The 27,302-nt window shown below is 40.4% G+C and overlaps 1 protein-coding gene across 5 annotated transcripts in view; it reads left to right on the top strand.

Moving 5' to 3' along the window:
• The window catches only part of GOLGA4 (golgin A4), a 98,640-nt gene that overhangs the window by 61,406 nt on the left and 9,932 nt on the right, over positions 1-27,302 (top strand). For all 5 annotated transcript variants that reach the window (XM_075921788.2, XM_075921787.2, XM_075921786.2 and 2 more), the window contains 8 exons: positions 883-1,038; positions 2,026-6,332; positions 8,543-8,664; positions 11,059-11,189; positions 17,553-17,666; positions 20,844-20,864; positions 21,058-21,126; positions 22,947-23,022. In XM_075921788.2, coding sequence (XP_075777903.2) covers positions 883-1,038; positions 2,026-6,332; positions 8,543-8,664; positions 11,059-11,189; positions 17,553-17,666; positions 20,844-20,864; positions 21,058-21,126; positions 22,947-23,022 — 4,996 coding nt within the window. The remainder of the gene's footprint in view (positions 1-882; positions 1,039-2,025; positions 6,333-8,542; positions 8,665-11,058; positions 11,190-17,552; positions 17,667-20,843; positions 20,865-21,057; positions 21,127-22,946; positions 23,023-27,302) is intronic.

Here is a 27,302-nt window from a genome sequence, read left to right as displayed (position 1 = left end):
TCTCTCATAGCCCTAGTTAGGGATGTTAAAAATGCGGGTAAATGTGTAACCACTGAAAAATTCAGCAGTTACGTGCACCCACAGCCAGCTCTCCAGGAGTGGCTGCTGCCCTCACGCTCCTGCCTTTGTTTCAGGACTCCCTGCCATCCCTGCCATCTTCCCACATGTACCAATTCCCTATTGCCTGATAGAGAAGCAGCAATGGGGGGTAGCAGGCGGCTCCCCAGGAGCAGGGCAGGAGGCTGTGTGTAACAGTTAATGGTAACCAATAAGCCCAGGCTTATCTGTTAACTGTTTTCATGGTTATCCAGTCACATCCTTAGCCCCATTCATTGTTTTTTTTTAAGTTTATCCCTAGCCCTAGTACATTATATGCCCTTTATCCAGGGCCTCAGTCTGGCACTGTGAACCAGAAGCTGCTTCTGCTCTGCTACCCTGCCAAGTACTGTTCTTACCATGATGTTCATAGGCAGTTAACCCTTCTTGTCAGCAGGCAAGGGAGAGACTGCCCTCTGCTCTATTGAGCAACCCTTTATATATGGCCCCTGCTGTAACTGATTGATTGTTATAACAAGTCCTCTCGCCCAGTAAGCCCTTTTCTAACTGAAGTATTCTGCACAGGCTCCCTCTAGCTACTTTAACTCCTCCTCTTCCCATTGCTGGGCAATCATTCCACTATAGGGATTTTTCAAAAGATTTTTAACAAAATTTTATGTTTATGTTGGCATGAAAAATATAGTTAATTGTGGGTAGAAAATGTAGTTATAGAATCCTTTGAAATGTGTGTTAATTGTTTTGGAGAACCATCTCAAGGAGTAAAAAATATTACTTATTAGAGGTGACTTTTGTACAATATAGTTTTATTCATAATTTTTGACATAGGAAAAAAGTCAAAGTGAGTGTTTACAGACCGTAAAAGAAAAAGAGCAACAGGAATCCTTGGCACTAGAAGAATTAGAACTGCAGAAAAAAGCAATACAATCAGAATGTGAGAAGAAACTTCGGGATATGCAGCAAGAAATACAGACATTTAGAACTGTGAGTAAAATAGGAAATTGTAACTAAACACTTTTCTGAATATTCTATAGCTTTATGCTACAAGATATTGTGGACTTGTATCTAAGATGAAAGACTGTCACACTTAAAACATATATTTTTATATACCAGAAATTATATTGTTGCCATGATGTGTTGCAGTTTATAATTTTGTGGAGCATTAAATGGCAGGACATGGAAATATATTTGTTTCATATTCAGGCCCAGGGCATGAACTTGTATTCTCATGCAGAATTTTTGCATACATTGCCTAACATAAACAGGTGTTACTCTTTTTTTGGTCTCTTGATGATGCCATGGTATAAATGTTACATACACATGTACACATGTACATACATGAATTGAATAGGACTTTGCTTGGGTGAAAGTTTGACGGATCTGACCCTAAGACGCTTGTATCTACTTGTCACCTATTGGATTTTTTATACATTACTAAACCACCACATATTCTTTCTAAAATGGCGGTTTCTGCTCAAAACAGGTCTAGGATTGCAATATCAACAGTGCAAAGGCCAGGAATATGGTACATTAGTAGATGTGTGCAAAGTCTACAGCATACCTGCTGACACTCGGACTATTGGAACCCAAGCTATCAGCTTCTGAGACTCTCCATTTACACAAAATGGATGCATTTTTAAAAACTACTGTGTGCTAAAATCAGTTCTGATTAATTACCTCATATATTTCTTAGATTATTTTAAAACCTTTCAAAAAAATTACCACATATAAATTTTTTAATATAAATGAAATTGAAGGTCTTCTTATTACCATATAATTTATTGGAAATAAAATTCATAACATGACAATTCAGTAAGTGGCTTACATAAAACAAATTGATTCTGTTTTGTTTTAATGTATGGTCGATGATTATTTTAAGTGGCCTGTAATTGGGAAATAATTAAGTAGGCATTATAATTCTTTGTTAAAATTTGTTTATTCATATCCCTTTTAAAAATTTTCTTTCAACAGAGAATTCTTGAATTGGAAAGTTCTCTTTCAAATTATTCGCAAGATGACAAAAGACAGTTGGAGGAACTAACTACTTTGATAGAGTCTGAAAAAAACAGGCATAATAAAGAAATTACTGTCATGGTTGAAAAACACAGGGAAGAGCTAGAAAACATGAAGCAGCAGCAGGAGACACTTTGGACAGAAAAACTTCAGCTCTTAAAGCAACATCAGCAGTCCACAATAGAGGCATTGAGAGAGAAACATGAGCAAGAAATGGATGTAATATTGAAAGAAAAAGAGACAGTTTTCCATGCACATATAGAAGAGATGAATGCAAAAATGTTAGAAAAGCTTGATGTGAAACAAACAGAGCTAGAAGCATTATCTTTCGAGTTATCGGAAGCACTAAAAATACGTCATGACTTAGAACAAGAGCACCTTGTATTGAAAGAGAATGTAGATAAAATAAAGCAGGAGTCTGAGGCAAAACTGGAACAACAGAGAATCCAATACCAGGAAAAAATTGACAAGATGGATAAAGAGCATGATATGTCTGTCCAAGGAATTGAGAATGTACACACAGAAGCAACTAAGCAACTTAAGGTACAGTTGGAGGAAAAAGAAAAACATCTGCAGGAATTAAAATCACAAGAACATAAACTAAAGGAATCACTTGAAATATCTGAATCTGAACTTGTGCGAGTGTCTGCTAAACTAGAAGACTTCTGCCAGTCACACCAAAATAATTTCAGTGAACAAACAAGGGTTTATGAAGGACAGTTAGCAGAGCTGCAACAAAAGTTGACGAATATGGAAGCTGAAAAAACACAGTTTAAAGAACAGATTGTAAGAACTGAATCACAGCTGAATCAAGTTAGTACTGAATTAGACTCTTATATATCTCAGGTACATGACTTAAAGCAGCAGCTGGAAGAGCAGAACTGTGAACACATACAGAAAATAACATCTTTAATACAACAGAATGAATCTCAATTGAAAGATCTCAGTACAGAGACTGATCAGGCAAAGAGAGATTTGGTTGAGAAGGAAAATCAAATTGAACAATTGAAAAAGCAGCAGAATCAGCAAGTGGAAGAGCTAAAACTGAAATTATCAGCCAAAGAAGAGAGAATTAATGCTTTACAAGTTGAATATGAAAACAGATTAAAAAATCAAGGACTCAAGATGGAAAAAATTAAACAAAAAGCAAAAGAGATGCAAGAAATGTTCAAGAAAAAACTCTCAGAACAAGAAGCTAAACTGAAAAAAGAATTTGAAAACAAGCAGTTGGAGTTCAGTCAGAAAGAGAAACATTTCAATGCAAAAATGTTAGAAATGGCACATGCCAGCTCAGCTGGAATAAATGATGCTGTGTCAAAACTGGAAATGAATCAGAAGGAGCAACTGGAAAGTCTTTCAGAAGCTCATAGATATGAACTAGAAGAAGTTGTCCAAACATGGGAAAAGAAACTCAATCAGCAGGTTGAAGAGCTCAAGGAAAAACATGAAATAGAACTGCATGAAAAAGAGCAGGAGGTAGTAGATCTGAAGCAGAAGCTTGCTGCCTTTAGTGCTGAGAAAGAGGGGACTAGCATAGAGATAACACGTCTGAAGGAAGAACAAGAGAAGAGAGACGAATCTTTGAATGAATTTCAAGAACAACTAAAGCAGCTATTGTCACAAGTGAACACCTTGTCACAAAGTGAAACTGATCTCAAAGCACAACTTGAGAAGCTAGAAAATGACCTCAGCCACTCTCTGAAGGACAGGGCAATACTACAGGAACAGCTCCGGGAGCAAAAAACAGTGGAAGAAGAACACAAGATCAAAGTTACTAAATTGACAGATATGCTGAAAACATCTGATGAAAAACTCCAAACTCTTGAATCCTCACGCTGTAAAGAGCTTGAGGATTATGAGAAAAAACTAAAGGATAAATGTTTGGCGAGTCAGCAAAAACAAATTGAATTTGAGAGGCTGTCAAGCGAACTAGCAGCACAGCTAGATATTTACTGTAAGGAAGCTGGCACTTTATTGCAAACTAAAACCAATGAAATCATTGAAAAATGCAATGAAAAAATTAATTTAGTAATCTCTAGAATTGCACTTTGTCAACATCAAACGACAGAAATAAAAAAAACAATATTAATTAAAAACTGTAAAATTCCTGAACTAACAGCGCAACTTAGACAAATAACAGAACATCACTCTACAGTAAGTAGCGCTTTTCAGGAGTCAACACAACAGTTACAAGATAAGGAAAATGTAATTATGCTTATGAAATCTGACATTGAAAGACTTGTAACAGAAAAGGAGTGGTTGCAAAAGGAAGAAGGGCATCAGCAACAGGCTGCGTCAGAGAAGGAAACTTGTATCACACAGTTAAGGAAAGAGTTGTCTGAAAATATTAATGTTGTCACTTCAATGAGAGAGGACCTGAAGGAAAAAGAATCTGAGATTTGTGCTCTTAACAAGCTTGTGAATGAATTAAATGTCAAACTTGAAAACAGCATATGTTTAACAGAAAAAGAAGCAGCCATATCTTTGTTAAGCAAGCAACACCAAGAGGATCAGCTGCAGTTATTAAAGCAAGTGCAGGAATTGTCTTCCAAGGTTGAGTCACTGAGTCAAGAAAAAGCATCTGCTTTGGAGCAGGTGGACCATTGGATGAACAAACTATCAGAATGGAAGAAAAAGGCTCAGGTAAGGTTTACCCAGAATCACAATACTATTAAAGAATTACAAAACAAGCTTGAATTAAATAATATCCAAGCTGGTCGAAAGGATGAAGAGATAAATCTATTGAAGGAGGAGCTGGATAAGCAAAGCAGGAATGTAGATAGTTTGAAAGATATAATGGAAGAAAAGCAGAGGAATAAGGAAAAGCAAGAAGGAGAATTAACTGCAGAGTTAAAAATCCAAACAGGAAGAATTGCTGAGTTAGAGGAACACATTGCTCAGAAGACAGCAGAAAATATTTCTTTGATGGAAGAACTTACCAGGCAAAACGAGCAAAGAGACAGGGAACAAAAAGAGCTTGTTCAGCAGCTTCAGCGGGCTGAGGTTGTAGTTGTTGAAAAGGACAACATGTTCAAAGAGGCTGAAGAAAAAGTGCTAAGTCTTGAAAAGCAAATAGATTCAATGAAAGCTGAACTTGATACAAAGCAGAGGGAGTTTGAACAAATGAAAATCACAATGATGAAAAGCAAAGAAGAAGAGTTGAAGGTGCTGGAAGATAAGATAAATGCAGAAAACACTACTAAATTAGCAGACTTGAAAAAAAAGGCGGAACAAAAAATTGCTTCTGTTAAGAAGCAGTTGACATCTCAAATGGAAGAGAAGGAACAATATTTTAAACATGCTATGGAAAATCAGTTAAAAGACTTAGAACAAAAAATGCGGGAAAGAGAGGCCAAAATTTTGGACTTAGAAGAAAAAAACAGATTAATAAGAGATTCTGCAGAATTAGAAAGAGAAATGACGCAAAAAGTAGAAAATGTAAAAGTTTCTATAGAGCAAGAGAAAACCATTATGCTAGAGAATGTACGAAAGATGTATGAAGAAAAAATAAGTGTATTGCAAAATGACTTAACAGAGAAGGGTGCATTATTGCAGAAGTATGAGAACGAGCAACAAGAAAGTAATAACTTGAAGCTAAAAATGAAAAGCCAACAGGAGGAACTCTTTAAAAAATTGGAATTTACTGAGAAAAAGCTACAAGAAGAACAAGCTGTGAACGAAAGGCTTCAGGAAGAAATAGAGGAAAACAATAAGAGAGATTCTTTGTTGCTGCATCAGCACACACAAGATGGTAATGATCTAGCAAGCCTCAGAGAAGAATTAAAAGCCAAAGAACAAAAACATCATGAAATGGAAAATGTGATTGGAGAATTCCAGAAGAAGCTTCAAGAAAAGGATAAACTGAATGAGACTTTGGAGCAGAAAATAAATGAGATGAGGGATGATATCATAAAGAACAAAGATGCATGGAAGGCTGAGATAGAAGAGGTGACTTTGAAATATGAAAAAAAAATAGAAAGTCTCCAGCGTCAGTTGGATGAAAGAAATAGCCAGCTGAAAGTTTTTGAAGAAAATGCAGAAGAAAAGACTAAATCTGATTTGGAGCTGCAGAAATTACTTAGTGATATGCAGACTCAGCATAAGGACTTGCAAGCTAAACTGGAGGAGGCTGAGAGAGAGAAGCAAAAACTGCGCAAGGAAATAAGCAAGGTGCAGAAGGATTTGCGTACTTTGCGGAAAGAGCATCAGCAAGAACTAGATATAATAAAGAAAGAATCTTTAGAAGAAATGGAACAGAAGATCAGGTACCTTCTATACTCTTTAGTCCATTAAATTCTCTTTTTTGGATGATCTTCAGTGACTTAAGCCTAAAGATAAATACAGGCAGTCCCCGGGTTACATGGATCCGACTTACATCGGATCCCTACTTACAAACGGGGTGAGGCAACCTCACACTAGCTGCTTCCCCCCAGCAGACCAGGGAGATGCAAAGCTAGCGCCCCCTCCGCCCCCAGCAGACACCTCAGCTTGAGAATAAAGGACTGAGGGAAGTGAGGTGTGGGAGAATAAAACTGAGCTCTGGAGAAATGTTTGGCTAGAGTTTCCCCTACAACACAGGCAGTCCCCGGGTTACGTAAAAGATAGGGACTATAGGTTTGTTCTTAAGTTGAATTTGTATGTAAGTCGGAACTGGCTCCAGATTCAGCTGCTGCCACTGAAACTGACCAGGGGCTGACTACAGGAAGCCGGAGGCAGAGTTGCTCTGCCCCCAGCTTCCTGGAATCAGCCTGATCAGTTTCAACAGCTGCTGAATCTGGAGCCTGGGACAGAACAGCTGGGGCGCTGCCTGGTAGGTTCCCACAGGACCAACCCGGCAGCACCCCAGCTGCTCTACCCGAGGCATCCCGCAACAAAAGCCTGGTCTGCTGGGAGGGGGGGCGCACTAGCTGCGCCCCCTCCCCCCCCCAGCAGACCAGGGAGACCCGAGCAAAGCCGCACAGGCGGAGGGACCCCTCTGCCCATGCGGCTTTGCTCCTGTCTCCCTGGGATGCTGGGGGGAGTTCCCCCCAGCAGACCAGGGAGACCCGAGCAAAGCCGCACAGGCGGAGGGACCCCGCCGCCCGTGTGGCTTTGCTCCTGTCTCCCTGGTCTGCTGGGGGTGTCCAGCAAAGCCGCTGGACCCCCCCAGCAGACCAGGGACACCCGAGCAAAGCCGCCGCCTGTAGGTTTGTTCTTAAGTTGAATTTGTATGTAAGTCGGAACTGGTACATACAGGCAGTCCCTGACTTACGCGGATCCGACTTATGTCAGATCCGCACTTACGAACGGGGCTTTTCTCGCCCCGGAGCTCACGGGCGGCGTGTCGCCGGGGCAAGAAAAGCTTCTCCCGGTCTCCCTGGTCTGCTGGGGGGGTGCAAAGCTGCTGGACCCCCCAGCAGACCAGGGAGACCGGGAGAAGCTTTTCTTGCCCCGGAGGACACGGGCGGCAACCCGCCGCCCGTGAGCTCCGGGGCAAGAAAAGCCCCGTTCGTAAGTGCGGATCTGACATAAGTCGGATCCGCGTAAGTCAGGGACTGCCTGTATGTACCAGTTCCGACTTGCATACAAATTCAACTTAAGAACAAACCTACAGTACGTAACCCGGGGACTGCCTGTGTATATAATTTTAAGCTTATGCTGATAAAATAGAAACTAATATTTTACTAAGGATTTATTTAAAAAATAAAGCACTTTAAAGTAATATCTCACAGGCAAGTTAAATGTAAGCTTTAGTTTGCAAATAAAAGAAAAGTCCAGTCTTTTTCCAAACAATGTATATCACTCTTTGTTTGGGCTCAGTGATGATTTTTGCAGCTTCCCTGTACAAGTGCATCTCAATATACATCTTTAAAGTATACACACAGTTTTAATTTAATCAAAATGGAGAATGGGGAAAGGATATTCAGAAAACATGACTCTTAAAATGTAGACAGACTACAATTTGACCGTAACTGAGGATGCTTTACCTACCTTCTTGAAAGGTCACCCACCTTTAAGGTGCCTTAGGTTGTACCGAAATGGCAGTTGAAAATTCAAACAGTGGACTTCAAAGAAAAAGTATAAGGTGATTTAAAAACAAAAATTCTCTGTGTGTATGTACACTTGTGTGCCATAAGAACATAGCCTACTGTTGAGAGTGTTATCAGTTTCTGAACCCAGGTTTTGTCTAATGACTCTTATCTACATGCAGAAGATTCATGTCTTGATCTTCCCTGAGCAAAAGTCCCATGACTCATTTTATTTATTCCATGTTGGTAGAACATCTGGGCCTTCCAGGTGCATCCTATAGGAAAGTAGCAAATAGCCTCAATGAGTCCCAGAGAATTAATCCCAGTATCAGCCTTTCCCTCAAAGCAGAGCCATGTTTAAGTTGAAGTCTTGGAAAAACTACTACGCTACTTTTGGTCTGTCTTTCAAATACTCCAGATCGGGAATGAATTTCCTGACTCTTTTTTGTTGTTGTTCTGTTGTACAGAATTGAACAGGAAGATACTGAGCTAAAGCACAACTCTACCTTAAAGCAGTTGATGAGGGAGTTTAATACTCAGCTGGCTGAAAAGGAGAAGGAATTGGAAACAGCTGTACAAGAAACTATCAGTAAGTTAAATGCTGTAATCTGTACACGTTTGTTGTTTTGTTGTCAGTTACATATACAAAGTTGCCAACATTTTAGTAAATTTTGTGGGGTCAGTTTCATATCAGGGTATCATAGAAGAGTCACAGATATGAGTAGTAGCCATTGTTGGGTGAAGGTAGAGAGAGCTGAAACCAGGCTGGAGGGAGGAGGGAAGCCTACTTCTGAAGCGGGGAATATTCTTGCCTAGGGAGCAAATTGTAAAGCTTGTGAGATGGTCACTGGAAAATTTGTGCTTTTGCATCTGTTCTTATACTCAGAAATTGGGTTCCCTAGTTGTTGCTGTGGACTTCTGCACCTACCAGTGTAGAAGACATATGACTTGTGCATAGTTAACTAGCTTTTTAGGGATTTCTAGAGGGAAATTGTAGGTATGAAAGATGATTTGTATCCTGTTAGATAAGATAAAAGTCAAAATAAAGTAATTGTACATGGTTGATGAGTTTGCAGCACAACAGACTTATAAGAAGCATTAGATGATAAATCTTTTATAGCAATTAAGAAAATGTATATTTGATTATGAATTGGAAATACATTTCCTGAGCTGCACCCTGCAGCTTTCAGCCTTAAGAGTCACTATAACTAACTTGTATAACTGGAAATGGTCCCTAAAGATTAGTATCTAGAGCACAACATGCTTATTTATCTATGACTTGCCTGCCCCGTGTCTAAGACTGGGAAGGTGGTAGGAGCTGATTAGGTGCTTGTGAGAAATGCCCCGTACCAGGAGAGTTTCAGAAAGGACATTTCAGGTGGTTCTACTCGCCTATACTGGCATAATAGGGCATCTCTATTCAGGCCAGGACATGGAACTGAAACTGCTACAGTGGCACTCAGGATCAATCTTTGGTCAGTGGATAGAGAACAGACATCTAGCATTTAGCACTATGGATGGTGAAATACTGCTGCCCTACCCAAAAGATGTGGTGGGATCCAGGGTAATATGCTAAAATGGTTGGGTGTACCCTAAAAGGACACACCCCAATGACTAATGATGGGAAACCCCACTTCCGTCACTAAAACATTCACTTGTTGAGTCTCACAAGAATCAGTTGTCTCTCTAATCTCTTTCCGCCACAAATGAAACTGGTTAGTAAAGTGGACTCAAATGCCAGCACTAGGTAAGTAAGTCGTACTGCTCCACCACATATAGCCATACTACTACCATAGCGATGACCCAGTTTTTGGACAATATTGCTCATAAATGTAGAACTGGCTAAAGCTGAACCCAAGCAAGACATCAGTGAGGTTGGTGGTCAGAGGAAAGTATGTTGAAGAGTTTGCAGCCTCGGTGCAGTCTTGTGTGGGTGAAGGTAAACACTCAAAATTCATCAACCGAGTCTTCAGATTAGGAGTGGTTCTTTGCTGATAAGGCTTTTTTTATACCAGCATCCCTGGGTAAAACTTTTAGCTCTCTCCAGTTGGCTAGGAAAATCTGTTCCATCCAGCTAGATAAAGACTTGGCCTCAATAATTTTTGCCTTCACCATCTCTTGGCTGGACTATAAGAATTGTAGATACGTAGGTATGAAGACCGAGTGCTTAGGAATATCCAACTAGTACAGTAAACTGCACTTCTCAGTAATACAGGCTATTGTGAACACCACAAACCAGTCATCTGCTCTCTACATTGACTTCCCACAGTATATCAAGTTCAAGGTCTCAGTCCTTATCTTCAAAGCTCTCGATGGCCTGGGTCCAGGATAGCTTTAAAACCACCTAAAGCCACGAGATGAAGTGCATGTCAGCAACTTCATTCCCTGGAACAGAGGAACTTTTAAATAAAGGTAAAATTTGTCCGTGTGTGACACAGGACTCTTTTGGGGCCAGTCCTGGACTGTGAAGTGAACTTGCTGAGGACCATCACACACCTCACTTCCTTTTCATTCAAATGCAAAGCACACTTCTTTGACTTTGCCTTCTCTAACAAAAATACAGGTATATATATTTTAAAATCCTCTATCAAAACAAAGACACTCCAGGAAGAAGATGAGAGAACAGACATGCAGCGGAAATTAGTCACATTGCTTACACAACTGGAAAGTGATCAGTTACTATTATTGTGTGCAATAGTAGTATTGTAGAATTGAATCTGCTGCTAAGTATTCTGACTTTTCAGCTTCTTGAAATCTGTTTGGCCCCCTGACTGAAAAAGAGACGTTACTACTTTTAGGCAGTGTATACCATGAATAATTTGACTTGATTGATTTTTGCCTCTTGAATTTTGTTCCTCATACGCCTTTCCAGAGGTGTCTTCAGATACTTTTTAATCCTGTTCATAGGGTGATGTTGGTTTTAGTTGGTTAAAATATAACTATCTACTCATTTGTTATATTTCTTGACTTTTTAAAAAAACAGGTAAAGCCCAGGATGTGGAAGCTGAATTGATAGAAACCCATCATGCAGAGACAACACAGTTGCATAGAAGAATTGCCGAAAAAGATGATGATCTAAAAAGAACTGTAAAAAAATATGAAGAAATCCTTGAGGTATCTTTCTTGAGAGTGATGTGATTCAGTATATTTTGATATACTTCTATTTTTTTAACTTCCTGCTGAGGACTTTCAGACAATAATGTTAATTTCTATAGGAGATTTTAAAAAAATCACTAAGGGGCTATGCTTCCTGCTCACTAGGCTCACCAGCCCCCCCTCTTTCTGGGTGTAGGCAGCCCTGGCTCTCCCCACAGCAGCTGGAGAGAGCCAGGCCAAGGCGTTGCCCCCCCTCCCGCTGTGCCCAGCGGGCAGCCCTAGCTTTCCCTCCTGCCCGCTGGGCACAGCCAAGGCTGAGCCAGCCCCGACTCGAGCCCCTCTTTCCTGGCTGCACCAGCTCTGACTCTCCTCCACTCCCCACCAGCTGACAAGGAGGGCCAAGACCGTGCCAGCCCTGGCTCTAACCTCCCCACCCCTTGGCCTCAGCAGCCTCGGCTGCCATGGGGTGGGGGAGATGGGCTGAGGCTTCACTGGACCCAGCTCTACCCTGTCACCCAGAGCTAGCCCTGGCTCTTTTCCCCCAGCTGCTAGTGGAGGGACATGGTTGGGCCAGGCTGAAACCACAGTGCAGCAGGCCCAGCTGCCTCCCTTCCCCCTTGGAACATCAGGGAGCGAAGGGAAGCCATGGTGCTTCTGCCCTTCGCGCACCGGGGAGAGAGGAGGAGGGAGAGGCAGGGAGGAGGCAGATGGGATGCCTCTCTGTTGTCCTGCAGGAAAAGGTGGGTGGGTGGAGCAAGAGAGAGACAGACAGACAGAGACAGATTATTATATAAATATTTATGAGTTTTAATAATCAGATTCAGTTTAAATGAAGGATCTCATTTAAACTGTGTATTCCAGGGATAGGAAACCTATGGAATATGACCCGCAGTTTCCTTGATCTTGCCTGTGAAGCTCCCCTGTAGCAGGGAACCTGTGTTGGCACTCCAGCCTTGCTGGGGGGTAGCCCCAAGCCTTGCAGTCCTGATCAAGGCAAGTACCCATGGGCTTTTTCTGGCAGGGGAGAACGAAGCACTCCCAGCTAGCACTGCCCCCACCCCCCAGCCAACACACTCCTAGTGGCCAGGAATAGCAGCCAATGAGAGTGGTGGGAAGGCGGGCCTGCAGGGAGTGCTTCCCTGAAGCATACAGAGGCACATGGAGCCACTTAACACGGCTACCCCTCTTCTTGTCGCTTTTACAGATTTAGACTAAAAGACCTGTGGCACCTTATAGACGAAAAGCTTATGCTCCAATAAATCTGTTAGTCTATAAGATGCTACAGGACTCCTCGTCGCTTATGGAGCCACTTGTGTCCCGCTAGGAGCTGCCCCTGTTAAGCATCCCAATGCCCTGCCCTCTCCCTTCCAAACCCCGCATACCCACTTCCAGCCCACTCCTGCACTGTTTCTTCTTCCCAGACTCCCCATTTCACCCCCTGCTACTCCACCCTGCACACTGAACTCCTCATTTTGGCCCCACCCCAGAGCCCTGTGGGGTTCCATAAAATCTATTAGCCCTGTGGCCCCAGAAGAATTAATCTGGCCCTGGCAAGCCCTAAGCCTCAGTGGCTCCCCCACCTCCCAGCTTGAGTGGAGTAAAGTGAGTGTCTTTGTTTTTCCTGTTTCTCAGTTGGGGGCCGCAATAGTGATGGGTTTTCTCCTCGCCCTTGGGAGCCAGGTTAGAGAAGAGGTTTTCTTCTTCTCACTTGGTCCCTTAACTGATTTTTCTGTGGGTCACTGGTCTCTGACCCAAAAAAGGTTCCTCGCTCCTGATGTAATCTTTCATTTGTCATGATACCGCCTCTATGCATGCAGTACAGGCTTTGTGGCTTAGGTTTGGGAAATTAGAATTTTATTGATGTCTCCATCTTTCATCATTATGAAATCAGAATAGAATTTGTTTAATATATTGCCAAAACATAGCAGATGCTTTACAGAACAGTGAGACTGCAGTGTAGGCTGTATGTGCATTAAAATCCTTCTTGGTAGCACTAAATGGGCCCAAAGGCTTGGAACACCGATGTTTGAAAGCCAATAGCCACTGGAGATGCCAGAAAGCAGAGCAGAATTAATGCCAGCTTCCTGCTGCTTTCCCTGCAGCAGATTTGGTCAGGATTTTCTCACTTAGCCATTGGCAACCCAGAACTGACAGGGAGGCACAACATTAGAGATTTAAGTAGAATTTTGTGAAGTAGGTGTTCTGAAAAGCTGTGTCATAAAATACACCTTAAACCAGGGCTAGTCAACTTTGGAAGCCCTGGGAGGCACAATGATACTCACAGCACATGCCGAGAGCCGCAACTAAAGTGTGGTGGTATATATATGCAAATAGCTTCTTTCACACTGACGGGCATGAATATAAAGACTAACCCTTAAGCTATGGCGCCGGATCCAAATGTGGCCAGTCAGTGGATGTTATATACCTTGACGTTAGCAAGGCTTTTGATACGGTCTCCCACAATATTCTTGCCAGCAAGTTAAGGGATTGTGGATGGATAAATGGACGGTAAGATGGATAGAAAGATGGCTAGAAGGCCGGGCCCAGCGGGTAGTGATCAACGGCTCGATGTCAGGATGGCGGTCGGTTTCTAGCGGAGTGCCCCAAGGTTCGGTTCTAGGACCAGTTTTGTTCAATATCTTTATTAATGATCTGGATGAGGGGATGGATTGCACCCTCAGCAAGTTTGCGGATGACACTAAGCTGTGGGGAGAGGTAGATACGCTTAAGGGCAGAGATAGGGTACAGAATGACTTAGACAAATTGGAGGATTGGGCCACAAGAAATCTGATGAGGTTCAACAAGGACAAGTGTAAAGTCTTGCACTTGGGACGGAAGAATCCCGAGCATAGTTACAAGCTGGGGACCAACCGGTTAAGTAGTAGTTCTGCAGAAAAAAACCTGGGGGTTACAGTGGATGAGAAGTTAGATATGAGTCAACAGTGTGCCCTTGTAGCCAAGAAGGCTAATGGCATATTAGGTTGCATTAAGAGGAGCATTGCCAGCAGATCCAGAGATGTCATCATTCCCCTTTATTCGGCTTTGGTGAGGCCGCATCTGGAGTATTGTGTCCAGTTCTGGGCACCCCACTACAAAAAGGATGTGGACGCATTGGAGAGGGTCCAGCGGAGGGCAACCAAAATGATTAGGGGGCTGGAGCATATGACTTATGAGGAGAGGCTGAGGGACTTGGGTCTGTTTAGTCTGCAGAAGCGAAGAGTGAGGGGGGATTTGATAGCAGCCTTCAACTTCCTGAAGGGAGGTTCCAAAGAGGATGGAGAGAGGCTGTTCTCAGTAGTGACAGATGGCAGAACAAGGAGCAATGGTCTCAAGTTGTGGTGGGAGAGGTCCAGGTTGGATATTAGGAAAAACTATTTCACTAGGAGAGTGGTGAAACACTGGAATGGGTTGCCTAGGGAAGTAGTGGAGTCTCCATCCCTAGAGGTGTTTAAGTCTCGGCTTGACAAAGCCCTGGCCGGGTTGATTTAGTTGGAATTGGTCCTGCCTAGAGCAGGGGGCTTGACTTGATGACCTTCTGAGGTCTCTTCCAGTTCTATGATTCTATGAGTGTAAGCCAGTCAGCACCTCTCACGCTCTGTCCACAAGGCTAAGCAACCTGCACTTCCCACAATGCACCGGTGCTCCTGGTACCTTCTCCGTAGGGGCTAGAAATGCCAACACTCTGTATCTAGCTAGCCTGTCCACTTGAATATTTCAGTGCTCACCCCACTTAAAAATGCCTCGACCGTTGTAGAGCATGTTCCCAGTGGAGGCCATGTTTAAAGGGTCTCACCTGTGAGCCACATTTTGAGTCCCACATAAACCCAAACTGTACCATGGGCCGCAAACAAACAGGCCTCATGTGGCCTGTGAGCCACATGTTGAGGAGCCCTGCCCTAAACAATATTACACAGGGAAAATTCCATTGATTAACTGAAGAGGGGAAAATAATGCTCTTTTAATGTTTTTCATGTGATATCTAACATGGGTCTGAGGCCCAGATCCCTGCTCTATCTTTCCATTTTCTTGAGTTATCAAGTCTCAGCGGGGATAGCAGTGTTATCCTGCAACTTGAAAAAAATGAGTAGTCTAAACCACTTCTTCAGATGAGTTTGAGTAGAGGAAAAAAAAGAGGGATCCTCACAATTTATAACAAAACCAAAAAAAAAAAAAAAAGGAGAGGAGAGGGGGGGAAAAGTACCTGTCAGTTGTAGTGCCAGTGCTAATGAGGCTAATTGAGTGGGCTGGAAGTTTCCCATACTTAACTTTATGCAACTTCCCATTGCCAACTCTGTCCACACAGCTATACAAACAACACAATCACAGGACCTAGCCACATAAGCCACAACATCAGAGACTCATGCAGCTGTATAACCTCTAATGTGATCTATGCCATCAAGTGCCAGCAGTACTGGCCATGTGTATTGTGTATTGGCCAAACTGGACAGTCTCTACAGCAAAGGTTCTTCTTTGAGAGGCATCCCTGGGGGTGCTCCACATTAGGTGCTGAGCATCCCAGCACCTCTGGGCGAATTTTTGTACAGCAGTGCATTAGGGGGCCACCATGTGCAGCGCACCGTGCACGTGGGCTTCCCCCGGTGCCATCGCGCATGCGTGCCTCCCCCCCTTCCTTCAGTTCCTTTCTACCGTCCCCAGCTTCGGACGGAACTTTGCAGTGCTTTCGCTAAAACTTGTTCGAGACGGGAGCCTTCTTCTCTTCTCTCTCTCTCTCTTTTTTTTTTTTTTTTTTTTTTTTTTTTAAACTAACACTAACATTAATAATAACTAACAGTAAACTACTAATAAACCTAATACTATCTAATTATGAAGAATTAAAATGTGAGGAGACAAGTTTTAGCGAGAGCACTGCGAAGTTCTTTCGGAAGCCAGGGACGGTAGAAAGGAACTGAAGCGGGGAGGGAGAAGGGGGATGCATATGTGCGATGGCACCGGGAGAAGCCCACGCACACACCGTGCATGTACAGCCCCCTAATGCACTGCTATACAAACATCTATCCAGAGGCGCTGTGATGCTCAGCTTCTAATGTGGAGCACCCCCAGGGACATTCATTTCAAAGAACGTCAGTTACAGGAAGGTGAGTAACCTCCTTATCTGATTTGTGTTCATTAGTATTAGAAATAGTTACACAAAGAAGCCTGTAGGGGAACATTTTAACCTGCCTGGGCACTCATTAATGGATTTAAAAGTATCTGTTCTTCTACGAAAGAATTTCACAAGTCAGCTACAGAGTGGGTTTACAGAATTGACCTTCCTATGCAAATTTCCCAGGGCTTGAACTAAGACTTGAACTGGATGGCCCATTATAAAACCTGCTTTCATCAATGCAGTGAAGACAAGCCCTTACAAGTAAAGTGCATTTAAGCTATTAGGAGCCTAAATTGTATTGAAAGTCAATGGGGCTTTTTAAAATTTTTACCCCATGTCTCTTTTTTGTAAAGAACCAAACATATTGGTTAGAGCTGGGTGGGAATTTTCCACCAAAATGGCTTCCTGAAGGAAAATGCCCCTTTTTGGAAAATCAAAATTTTCTGCACTTTTGCTCACAAAATACTTCCTTCCCCTGTGAGCAGGGTTCACTTTATCAACAGGAGAGTTCCCCTGCTGACAAAGAGGCATGTACACTGCCATTTACCGTGACAAATCTTTTGGAGGAAGGGGACAAGAGGAGGGATTTAAGCATCTGTGAACAACAAAAGTTTTGTCATTCAATTGGCAATGCAAACAAAGCCTAAGAAATATGCAACATTATCTCCAGTTAATGTAAATAAACTTGTTTCATAGTTAATGGCTGAACAAGAAGTAAGTGCTAACGTTTTACGTTGTTTTGGTTTTGAGTGCAGTTATGTAACACAAAAAATCTAATTTGTAAGTTGCACTTTCAGGATAAAGAGATTGCACTACAATTCCTGTATAAAGTGAATTGAAAAATGCTTTTTTATTATCATTTTTACAGTGCAAATACTTATAATCAAAAATAGTATAAACACGATGTACTTTGTAGTCTGTGTTATAGTTGAAATCAATATATTTGAAAATGTAGATAAACATCCAATTTCAACTGGTATTCTGTTGTTTAACAGTGAGATTTGATCATGATTAAAATGGATCATGATTCAATTTTTTTAATTAATTGCGTGAGTTAACTGCAATTAATTGACAGCCCTAATGGTAATACAAGTAGTCCTAAATTTGAGTAGTCCTAAATTTGTGGGAGCCTTAGTATTTCCAATTGAATGTTTTCCTCTCTCTGTGAGCTGATCTGTATATCCAGTGCTTTTTGTCTAATCCAGGTAGAATGCTTCAGTTTTAGACATTAACTGTGTAGTATGTAGATTAATGCACTTATTTTAATTCTGAAGGCTCGTGAAGAAGAAATGACAGCAAAAGTAAATGAGCTGCAAACACAGCTGGAGGAATTGCAGAAGGAATACAAACAAAAGCTGGCAGAGGACGAAAACAAGCACAAGGAAGCAGTGAGCTGACATTAATATTTATACTTGTAACTTCAGGCATTAGTTTCACAGTTTTCATGAATCCCTGTAGTTGCTGTCATTTGACCTGGGTTCAACTTGTATATTAGGTCTTGGCTTTCTTGTGTAATTCTGTGTAATTCTTGTGTAATTCTGAATTCTTTGTCTAGTTTTGCTCAAGTTATGTTACATTTAATTTGATCCTTTTTTAATAGTTTATTGGCTGTTTTTTCCATTTGCTTCTTAGTTTTTAAACATTGACTTTACAATGCTGTTTTCGAAAGAACTGCATCTAGACCGCGGTTTTACTTTCGAAATGGCGCATGTTCGAAAGAGCGCCATGATGCAATTATGCAAGTGAAGCATGGGATATTTAAATCCCCGCTTCATTTGCATTTTCGAAGTGCCTAATTTACATCCCTCTATTGAAATAGGGATGAAATCTAGACAGACTGAGAGCATGGCTATAAAAAAAATATGTGGTGCTTATTGCTGTCTTAGTTCCTTTTACTTGCAGTAGTGAAAGGACACGAATCTCTCCAGATTTATGGTGAAATAACGGCCTTTTTTGATTAGTTATTGTTAAAAAATGTATATTTAGTTTTAGGATAGTTTAGATTAGTGTGTTATCTTAGAGGAGGAATACTTACTAGTTCTCTTTGGTGGATCCCAGTGTGAAGCAGGATGAGTTTAAGAGGTGTGTGCCACATTATGCTGTCTTTCATCTTTCATCTGCTATGCATGTTTAGAGGCTGAAATGACAAGGTGAGAAATATTCCTTGGCATGCTCTGCTGTCTGCAGCACATTTATTCTTTAGGCCAAAAGGAATGACAGAGTTGACTTCATGTCCTTATGTTACAAGAGGTTTTGTTGGTCAGACTACTGGGATCCAATGAAAGGGAGGATAGGGAGCTGAAAAAATTAAAATTTTAAGTGGAAAAGATTTGTTATGTGGATTATATGGATATTTGATTTAAAATATGGACCAGTGTTTGGCCCCCATGCAACTTATTTTAGAATATTTACTACACTTGAAAGGGATGAGTTTGTCTCCTCCCTTAATATCCACTTAGCAGCAATAGCAGTGTTTCACACTCCAATTAATGGAAAACCTGTATTTTCACTTATGTTGTTGGAAAAACTTTAAAAAGTTTATTGAATTTGTCTCTGCCATTATGGAGCTCTGACCTTCCATGAAGTTTGAACTTTGAATTTTAATTTTTTCAAATTGAATGTTGAATTTTATGTTTCTTCTGTTTGACTCTAATGAGCTGCTTTTTGTTGCTTTTTCTCTAAAGACAGTTTTATAATAGGAATCACTCATGCTAGAACGGTTAGTGATCTACATACTTCAGTGGCAGACCCACATTATATTGCTTTTTATAAGGACATGATGATTCTTAGACTGCACCCAGATTTCTTCTTAAAGTGATTTTGCAGTTTCATGTAAATCATGAAACCAGTATACATTTACCAGTATTCTTTGCAAAGCCTCATATGCATGTGGATTACATTCCTTAGATGCAGAGAGAGCATCTTTTATATCATCTAGATAGAATGAAAAACTTCACTTATGTATCTCATATGTGGGTACCTCTAAAGGTCAAACCATTTCAGGAAAGACTTTGTCTGAATGGATTAGACCATATCCTGAAGACTTCTAAAGAGACTTTGCTCTTCTTCATCTTAGAGTGTGGTCTATTAAAGTGATTGCTGTATCAGCAGTATGTGCTAAACATATTTCCCTTACTGGAATATACAAAGCTATGTGGAATTTAGTTCATAGTTTGAAACATTACACATTGGACTTGGCAGCCAGATCTGGCACACTGTTTGGCAGAATGGTGCTCCCATCATTCTATAATTAGGAGTGAGTCTCCCTGCATCCATTTTATGTGCTGCTTGCCAAACTCACCTAGGAGTGGGAATATGCAGAGGACCCTTGAAGAATAAAGGTTACTTATTAGCATGAGTATTCACATTCTCAGCCTGCCTTCCCTACTCTTCATAGTCCTAATTTTGATATTATTTAGAATTCCACTCCAGCAGTAGAAGGAACTGAGGTAGCAGCGGGTGTCATGTCCCTTTTTAGAGTTATGCCCTCAGAATGTGCTCAAGCATTGGTGGTGGGTGGGTCAGTGGGGCACTCTGACAGACACTGCTGTGAGAACGTGTCATCCTGTCAGCTGAACAGATTGGCGCATCTTCCAAAAGTGCGAATACGCATGTTGAAGAACTCCAGTTACGAGTAACCAATCTTTATTTTTCTATATTGCTGTAATTTACACTTTCAGGATCTATATTTTTTTAAAATACAAAAACTCATAGAAATAGGTTGGTACCCAGTTAAGGTTGCTGAAATTTAATATAACCAATAAGCAAAATGTATAACTAATTCATCATTATCAATTTTTTAAAATCCTCAGCATTTAAAAAAATTGAAAGTAACTAGCTCAAGTAATTACATATTTACATAAATGTATGACTTTCAGAGGTAATCATATTTTGGATAAGGAATATTTCTTGGATATTCTTGGATATTTCTTGACACATGAAAATTTACCTTGAATGTTTCCAGTAACATTGGGAGTTAACCTGAGCCAGAAGGCATAATTTAATTTACATAGTTGGATATAAACATATCAATACAATGTGTGCATAAAGTATATAGTATTCACAGTAAGGTTAACAACAATCAGAATTTTTTTGAACTGTATCCTATGAGCATTCAGTTAACCTTAATACATTGTCCAGTCTCTACAAAACAGACACTTACTACTTTCTTCACCTTTATGTTAAAATTGAGTTCATTCAGCCATAGCTGAATGAGCTGGTTGTACTCCTTCAAGGTTTTACAAATTTATGTTACTTACTCTAGGTACAAATCACTGTGATGTAGTACATTCACACAATTTCATTTTTAATTTGAGGATATACGTAATTTTGTAATTTTGATCCTTAGTACTGTCATTAGTTACAAACACAAAGAATCCTTATTAGGTGACTGATTAATCCTTAATCTTCTGCTACTATCTCTTAAAATCTTTTATTCTTGTCCTGCATAACTCTCTATGTTGGTATTAATTCTTGTTGAAAGGTATTTTGTGATATGTTTATATTCTATACCTAAGGATGCAACTGCAAAATATTGTGTTTTAATTGTGTCTGTCTTGTTCTAGGTAACAATAACAGAGCTTCAGGTAAGGCTTGAATTTCATTAGTTTTATGTTATCTAGATGATGTGCTCCTCTAGAGTCTTGTGATAAGAAGTGCATATATTAACTCATGAAAGGGGGGAAAGGTTAACAAGAAAAAATGTACTTACAATGCAAAAATGTGCAGTATGTGTACAACACTTGATTGATGCATCCCATATGTGACTTTTCTTTTCAGACACAGTTAGCTCAGAAGACAACTCTTGTCAATGATTCCAAGTTGAAAGAGCAGGAGTTCGTAGAGCAGGTAGGGATCTTGTTTGAATAAGAGGAAATAGTGTCCATAAATTCATAGAGTTTAAACCCAGGAGGAACCATTAGATTATCCAGCCTGAGCTTTTGTATATGACGGGCACCCAGGCAAACCCCCTCGTTTTTTCTCTCTCTTTCTCTTTCTCTTTCTCTTTCTCTTTCTCTTTCTCTTTCTCTTTCTCTTTCTCTTCCCCCCCCCCCACTTCCTCTCTGCCTCCCTCCACAGGCAGACAGTAGTGGAGACTACGGTTCACCCCTGAAAAGTTACTAGCAATCTGACCAGGGGAACATTCTTTCCTGACCCCATGTGTAGTGATCAATTTATCATTTTTGTTTACAGTGTTACATGAAAGTGAGAACAGGCATTTACATGGCATCATTGTAGTCAGTGTCACAATATATTTATGTGCCAGATGCTATGAAGATTCATACATGATTTCATCCTTCAGCCACCATTCCAGAGGACATGCATCTATGATGATGGGTTCTGCTTGATAATGCTCTAAATCAGTTTAGACTGACACATGTTCATTTCCATCATCTGAGTCAGTTTCCCAACTGAGGATTGTTAATCTTTTTTGGTGGTTCAGGTTCTGTAGTTTCTTCATAGAAGTGTTACTCTTTTAAGACTTCTGAAAGCATGCTCCACATCCTATCACACAGATTTTGGAAGGCACCTCGGATTCTTAAACCTTGGGTTGAGTGTTGTAACTATATTTAGAAATCTCACGTTGGTACCTTCTTTGCATTTGTGAAATCTACAAGGAAAGTGCTCTGAAAACAAACAACATGTGCTGGGTCATCTGAGACTGCTATAACAAAATATATGGCAGAATGCATGTAAAACAGAGCAGAAGAAATTTAATTTTCCCCCAAAGAGTTCAGACACAAATTTAATTAACACCTTTGTTTAATGAGCCTTATCAGCATGGAAGCATGTCCTTTAGAATGGTGATGAAAATTTGATGGGGCAAACAAATGTTTAGCATAGTTGGCACATAAATACCTTGTAGTGCTGGCTACAAAAGTGTTATGTGGATGTCTGTTCTTGTTTTCAGGTGACATTGTAAATAAAAAGTGGGCCACTTTATCTCCTGTAAATGCAAACAAAAATGTTCGTCTTCGCGATTAGCTGAACAAAATGTAGGACTGAGTAGACTTACAGGTGCTAAAGTTTTACATTGTTTTGTTTTTGAGTGCAGTAATGCAACAAGAAAAAGTATAGTTGTAAACTGTACTTTCACAATAAAGAAATTGCACTACAATAATTGTATGAAGTGAATTGAAAAATACTATTTCTTTTGTCCTCTTTACAGTGCAAATATTTGTAATAAAAATAATGTAAAGTAAGCATTGAACACTTTGCATACTGTGTTGTAATTGAAATCGGTATATTTGAAAATGTTGAAAAATATCCAAAATACATAATTAATTTTTCATTGGCATTGTTTAATAGTGTGATTAAAATTGTGATTAATCATGGTGAATTTTTAATCCTAATTTTTTTAAAGTTACCAGCCCTAAATTAAAAGATTGACAAATAATTTGATCTGTTATTTTTTTCCTTTCCACAGGAGAGCTAAATGTTGCTTAACATCTAGCCTTAAAATGTAATTTTCAGAATTTTGTAGTCTTTAACCCCTGTATAGTATAGTGTGGAAACAGAGTTTTTAGTGTTTTCTTTCCATACAGATAAAAAAAGCATCCCACTTACATGGATGGTTGAGATGTTCATGTTGTATATCTGAAAGTCATTTAAATTATGTTTAATTTTCATTGTTTATATTAATCAATTGTCCTTTTGTGACTGTTTAGATTAATACGCTAGAAGACCGATTGAAAAATTATGAGAAAAATATGTATGTCGCAGCAGTTGGATCACCATATAGAGGTAAGGAAAACTTATTTCACCACACAGTAAATAAAATAATCCTTTAGAGGAAATGGTCACACCTCACATAGCTTGAAAATGTTATTAAAATCTTTTTGCTTAATGTGACATTCAATAACTGCATAATGTCTGCTCCTTTGAAGTACTCCCTCTCCACTCCCCCTTTGCTGCTTCTGTCTGATAGAGGGGAATCAAGCAAATGCTTATCAGAAAGTCAGTTGACTAGTTATCGGATAGTCAACTAGTCCTTAACATCCTTAGTAAATGCACAACTGTGTGTGGGTTTCCTGAGAGCCGTTCATTAAACTTGCATATAAAATTAAACAAGGATGATAATTTTTGAAGAACGTAGTTTTCCCCCTTTGTCCTAGATACAGAGATCAGTGTTTTCTGGTTGGTACACTTTGTGGAGGTTGCTCCTTTTCTTGTGGATCTATTAAGCTATTTTTTCTGAAATGTCCATTCTGTCAAACATTTGGGAAAGTGCTGACAAAAGTTAAAGCAAGCTAAATATGATTGGAATTTCCAAAGACCACCTCTAGAATTAGGACTAATAGAAGAACATATTTGTTATTATGATATCAGATTAGAAACTGATATAGTTAAAGCTGTAAAAAAAATCCAAACTTTTACGTGCAAGTATTTACTAGTGTAAAAGTATTTATATTGACATGTCTTAGTTAGGTTAGTCCCCATTCTACAATACATTATATTTTTATTTTTGTCTTCTATCTTTCTTGATATAGATTTTTTGTTGCATTCTTTCCCTTATATCTTTTAATAGCTAATTATATCTTTTTGAAATCTATCTAAAGATAAAGTTTTAAAGATTTACTGATTAGTAGGTAAAGTGTGTACCATAATAAGTGTACCAGATTTAATGGTGGTTATTACGGCATATGCTGTGATAAACACATAACTAATAATTGTGTTACTGTAATTGAATTGATTTTGCTGTTGTGCATTTTGGATTTGCTCCAAATGAAGGAATGATTAGAAAATGCTGAGTCAGGTTAATACAGATGATGGTGCTTGAAATGGATCACAAGAGGCACCATCCAGACAATCTGGCACATATCTGTCATGCTCTGAAATGGCTTAAAGCCAGGAAATTATTTTATTGGAGAAGAAAAGTACTCGAAGTAGAAAGCAAATTTTCAGTAGAGAAGGAATATGAAAATACTGCCAATGCATGTATCAACACTGAAAGAGAGAACTTCTATGACTTATACATAAACTGAAACTTGATTTGGGAAACTCTGAAAGCAAAGTGATTTATAGGTCTAGACAGGAATATTTTACAACTATAATGAGAAGATGAAGAGGCTGCCAACATATAAGGTCTGCAGTTGATTCTAAATACAGGCCTATAGGATGTGGGTATAGTAATCTCTCTGAGGCTCCAGTAAAAACCAAAGCCTATAGGTCTGGTGACACTTAAATAGTAGTTGAGCAGTTGATCACTATTACTATTTCTAATCAAGGGAGAAATGTTAATCTCTTGGATAGAGAATTTTGACAGATCTACAGTGAAGGGAAACCACTTAACAGCTGTTTTATATAAAACATTTTTTAATTCTGATCAGTATTTGGAGTTGCTAAAATGTTTTCCTTATTCTCTATGGATGGTGAACATATGGAAAAGGAAAGTACTATAGTAGTCTTATGAGGAATTCATAGGTGACCATGTGCACTCAATGTTCTTAGTCCAAATTCATTAATAATTTATTAATTAAATCTGCCACTCTCCCATGTCTTTTGCTGTATCTCTCTTCTGCATAATAATATAAGCCATATATTCCCATCTTCTTGGCTCCATTTTCTCCTTCCTGGTTTATCCTCGCCCCTTTACAGTTCCAGCTTGATCCACCTGTTCCTTTTTCCCTCTCCACCCAATATTCCCCCCTTCTTCCATCAGCACAAAGGTAGGTCCCACATCTGTTTGTTCCTTCTTACCTCTGGTTACATGTACTTCAGCCCTCTTCCATCCCCACCACCTGAGGCGGCCTGTGGATGTAGGCAACCTCGGCAGTTACCTAGGGCGCCGCGTTAAACGTGGTGCCCAATGATGACGTCACACCATTGAGGGCTATGGAGGCAGGGGCACCGATCGCGCATTCTGCCTAGGGCGCCAGTTGCCAGCAGTTCTCCTTGAGCCGCTCCTGCCCACCACATTTGTTCCCTTTCACCACCATCCTAATCTCACACCCATCTTCTTTGCCCCCATCCCCAGCTTTCCCTTTCTGTTGGTGTCCCTGGAATACCTACTCCATATCTAAAAAGATCTGGCATCTGTGATCCTCTTCATGTTTCACTGCCTCTAGCTCAGGGGTTCCCAACCTGGGGTATGCGTACCCCCAGGGGGTACGAGAATCTTGTCAAGGAGGTACGGGGAATATTTGGTAAATACCTAGATTATCCTAATTGAAATATTCCAAAATTAGTAGTGTTAGTGAAAAAAATTGTGGATTCTAGAGTTGAGAATTTATTTCTTTTCATATTGAATAGAGGGAGTATGAGAAGGTTTACTAAAAGCCAAGGGGGTACGGGGACCGAAAAAGGTTGGGAACCCCTGCTCTAGCTCCTGGCTGTCACCAAGGCCTGGATCTCCTCATCTGACAATGCTTTGCTAGTGGTCCTGTCTAAGAGGTACTGCTCTGGATCAGACATGAATGGGATTATTGGGCTTCTCTTCCATTCTTGCTGTTTTGACCTTCACCCTTTTTTCCCTTCCCACTCTTTCAAACAGCAGTGCATCAGACCCTTCCCGCCTTTCCACCTCCATGTTGCTTTCATCTATTGTCCTTCCAACTTATCCCCATCAGCCTTCCTCTGATTTCAACTTTCAAGTTCTCTTCCTCTATTCACAGTCCAGTGTTCATCCTCTCCAACCTTATCTTTCAGATTGAACACCCCTCTGAATCCTTAGCTGCACATTTGCTCAGTTTACCTGTAACCTGGTTCAATTCTTATCATTCATATTAAGGGCTGTTCAAGAATCTTGGTCTTTACTATGCATTGCGCTCTCCCTCCCTCCATCCCTCCCTCCAGCCCAAACCTAGTCCCTTTCAGCATCGCTCATCAGCCCCCTTCCTCACACCCTGTCTCTTGGCCTTTCTGATGTCTCCTTGCCTGCTCTTAGCCCTCTTCTCCCTTACTGCTGTTGATATGGTTGTTAATGCTCTCCATTCTTCATTTTCCCCCACCATTGAGTCATTTCCCCTACCCCTCTAATCACAAAGTTCACCCTTTCCTGCTCTCCAGCTACACCCCCAACAGCAGCTTTCTTTGTTCCTCTGGTCATACTATGGAACATCTTTGGTGGATATTCTGTAATTCTACAGATTCGTTCTCTCCTTCTTCAGTTCTGCCATCTTCCTAGCTAAACAGTCTACTTCTCCAACTTAATTGAACCTCATGTCCTCAATTACAGCTGCCTTTTTGCTGCATTTAACTTGCTCCTCAAACCCTTATTTCATCCTCCCTTTACTTATTTCTCTGCACAAGATTTTGATTCTTTTTTAAGGAGGAATTTGTCAAAATATTACATGATTTTTACCTCCCCCCTTCAATAATGTTCGTGTCATCTCTCAGATGCAGAAGTTTCTCAGCTGCTCTCAGGCCCGTGGCATCCTCTTCATCTTGAGTGTCTGACTAGGTCCTTGAATTCATTCTATGTCTTAATCTTTCTTATAACATCTCTAAGAGATGGCATTTCCAGTCCATCCACATAGCTAAAACTATTATCCAGGCCCTCATTCTCACATCTCAATTACTATGACATTCTTTTCTCTGGCCTTGATGAATCCCTTCTTGCCCCCACTCATATCCATTCAGAATGCTGCTGCAAAGTTTGTATCTTTGCATCTGTCTTCTGGCTCCTCATTCTCTATTGCATCAAACATAAGGTACTTGTCTTCATTTTCAAGACCCTGCTCATTCACTGTTGAGATGTCGACTCCCACCTCCATCAGTTAATAAAACCAGCCTCCATCACACATGTATTAAATTTTTAAATGAGCACCTTCATGCTCTTTTGCATGTTTCCCCTTGTGCTGGGGAGCAGCTCCCCATAAACATGCACAAAGCAATTTCATTATCTTCCTTTAAATCCCTCCTTATGACTCTCTTTTGCCATGATGCCTACAAAAAACTTGACAATGGTGAGGCTACTGGCTTCTAGAGACCCCTGTCTTAAACACGGACCAATATTATCTCCTTGTTTCCTTGTACGCCCCTATTGGTTAATGTGGATCCATCTGTTGTTTTATACTTACGTC

Source organism: Pelodiscus sinensis, chromosome 2 (genome assembly GCF_052426305.1).
Source record: "Pelodiscus sinensis isolate ZL-2025 chromosome 2, ASM5242630v1, whole genome shotgun sequence".
Classification (NCBI taxonomy): domain Eukaryota; kingdom Metazoa; phylum Chordata; order Testudines; family Trionychidae; genus Pelodiscus; species Pelodiscus sinensis.
The sequence above is the reverse complement of the archived record's forward strand: the minus strand, read 5'-3'. Positions and strand labels throughout refer to the sequence as shown.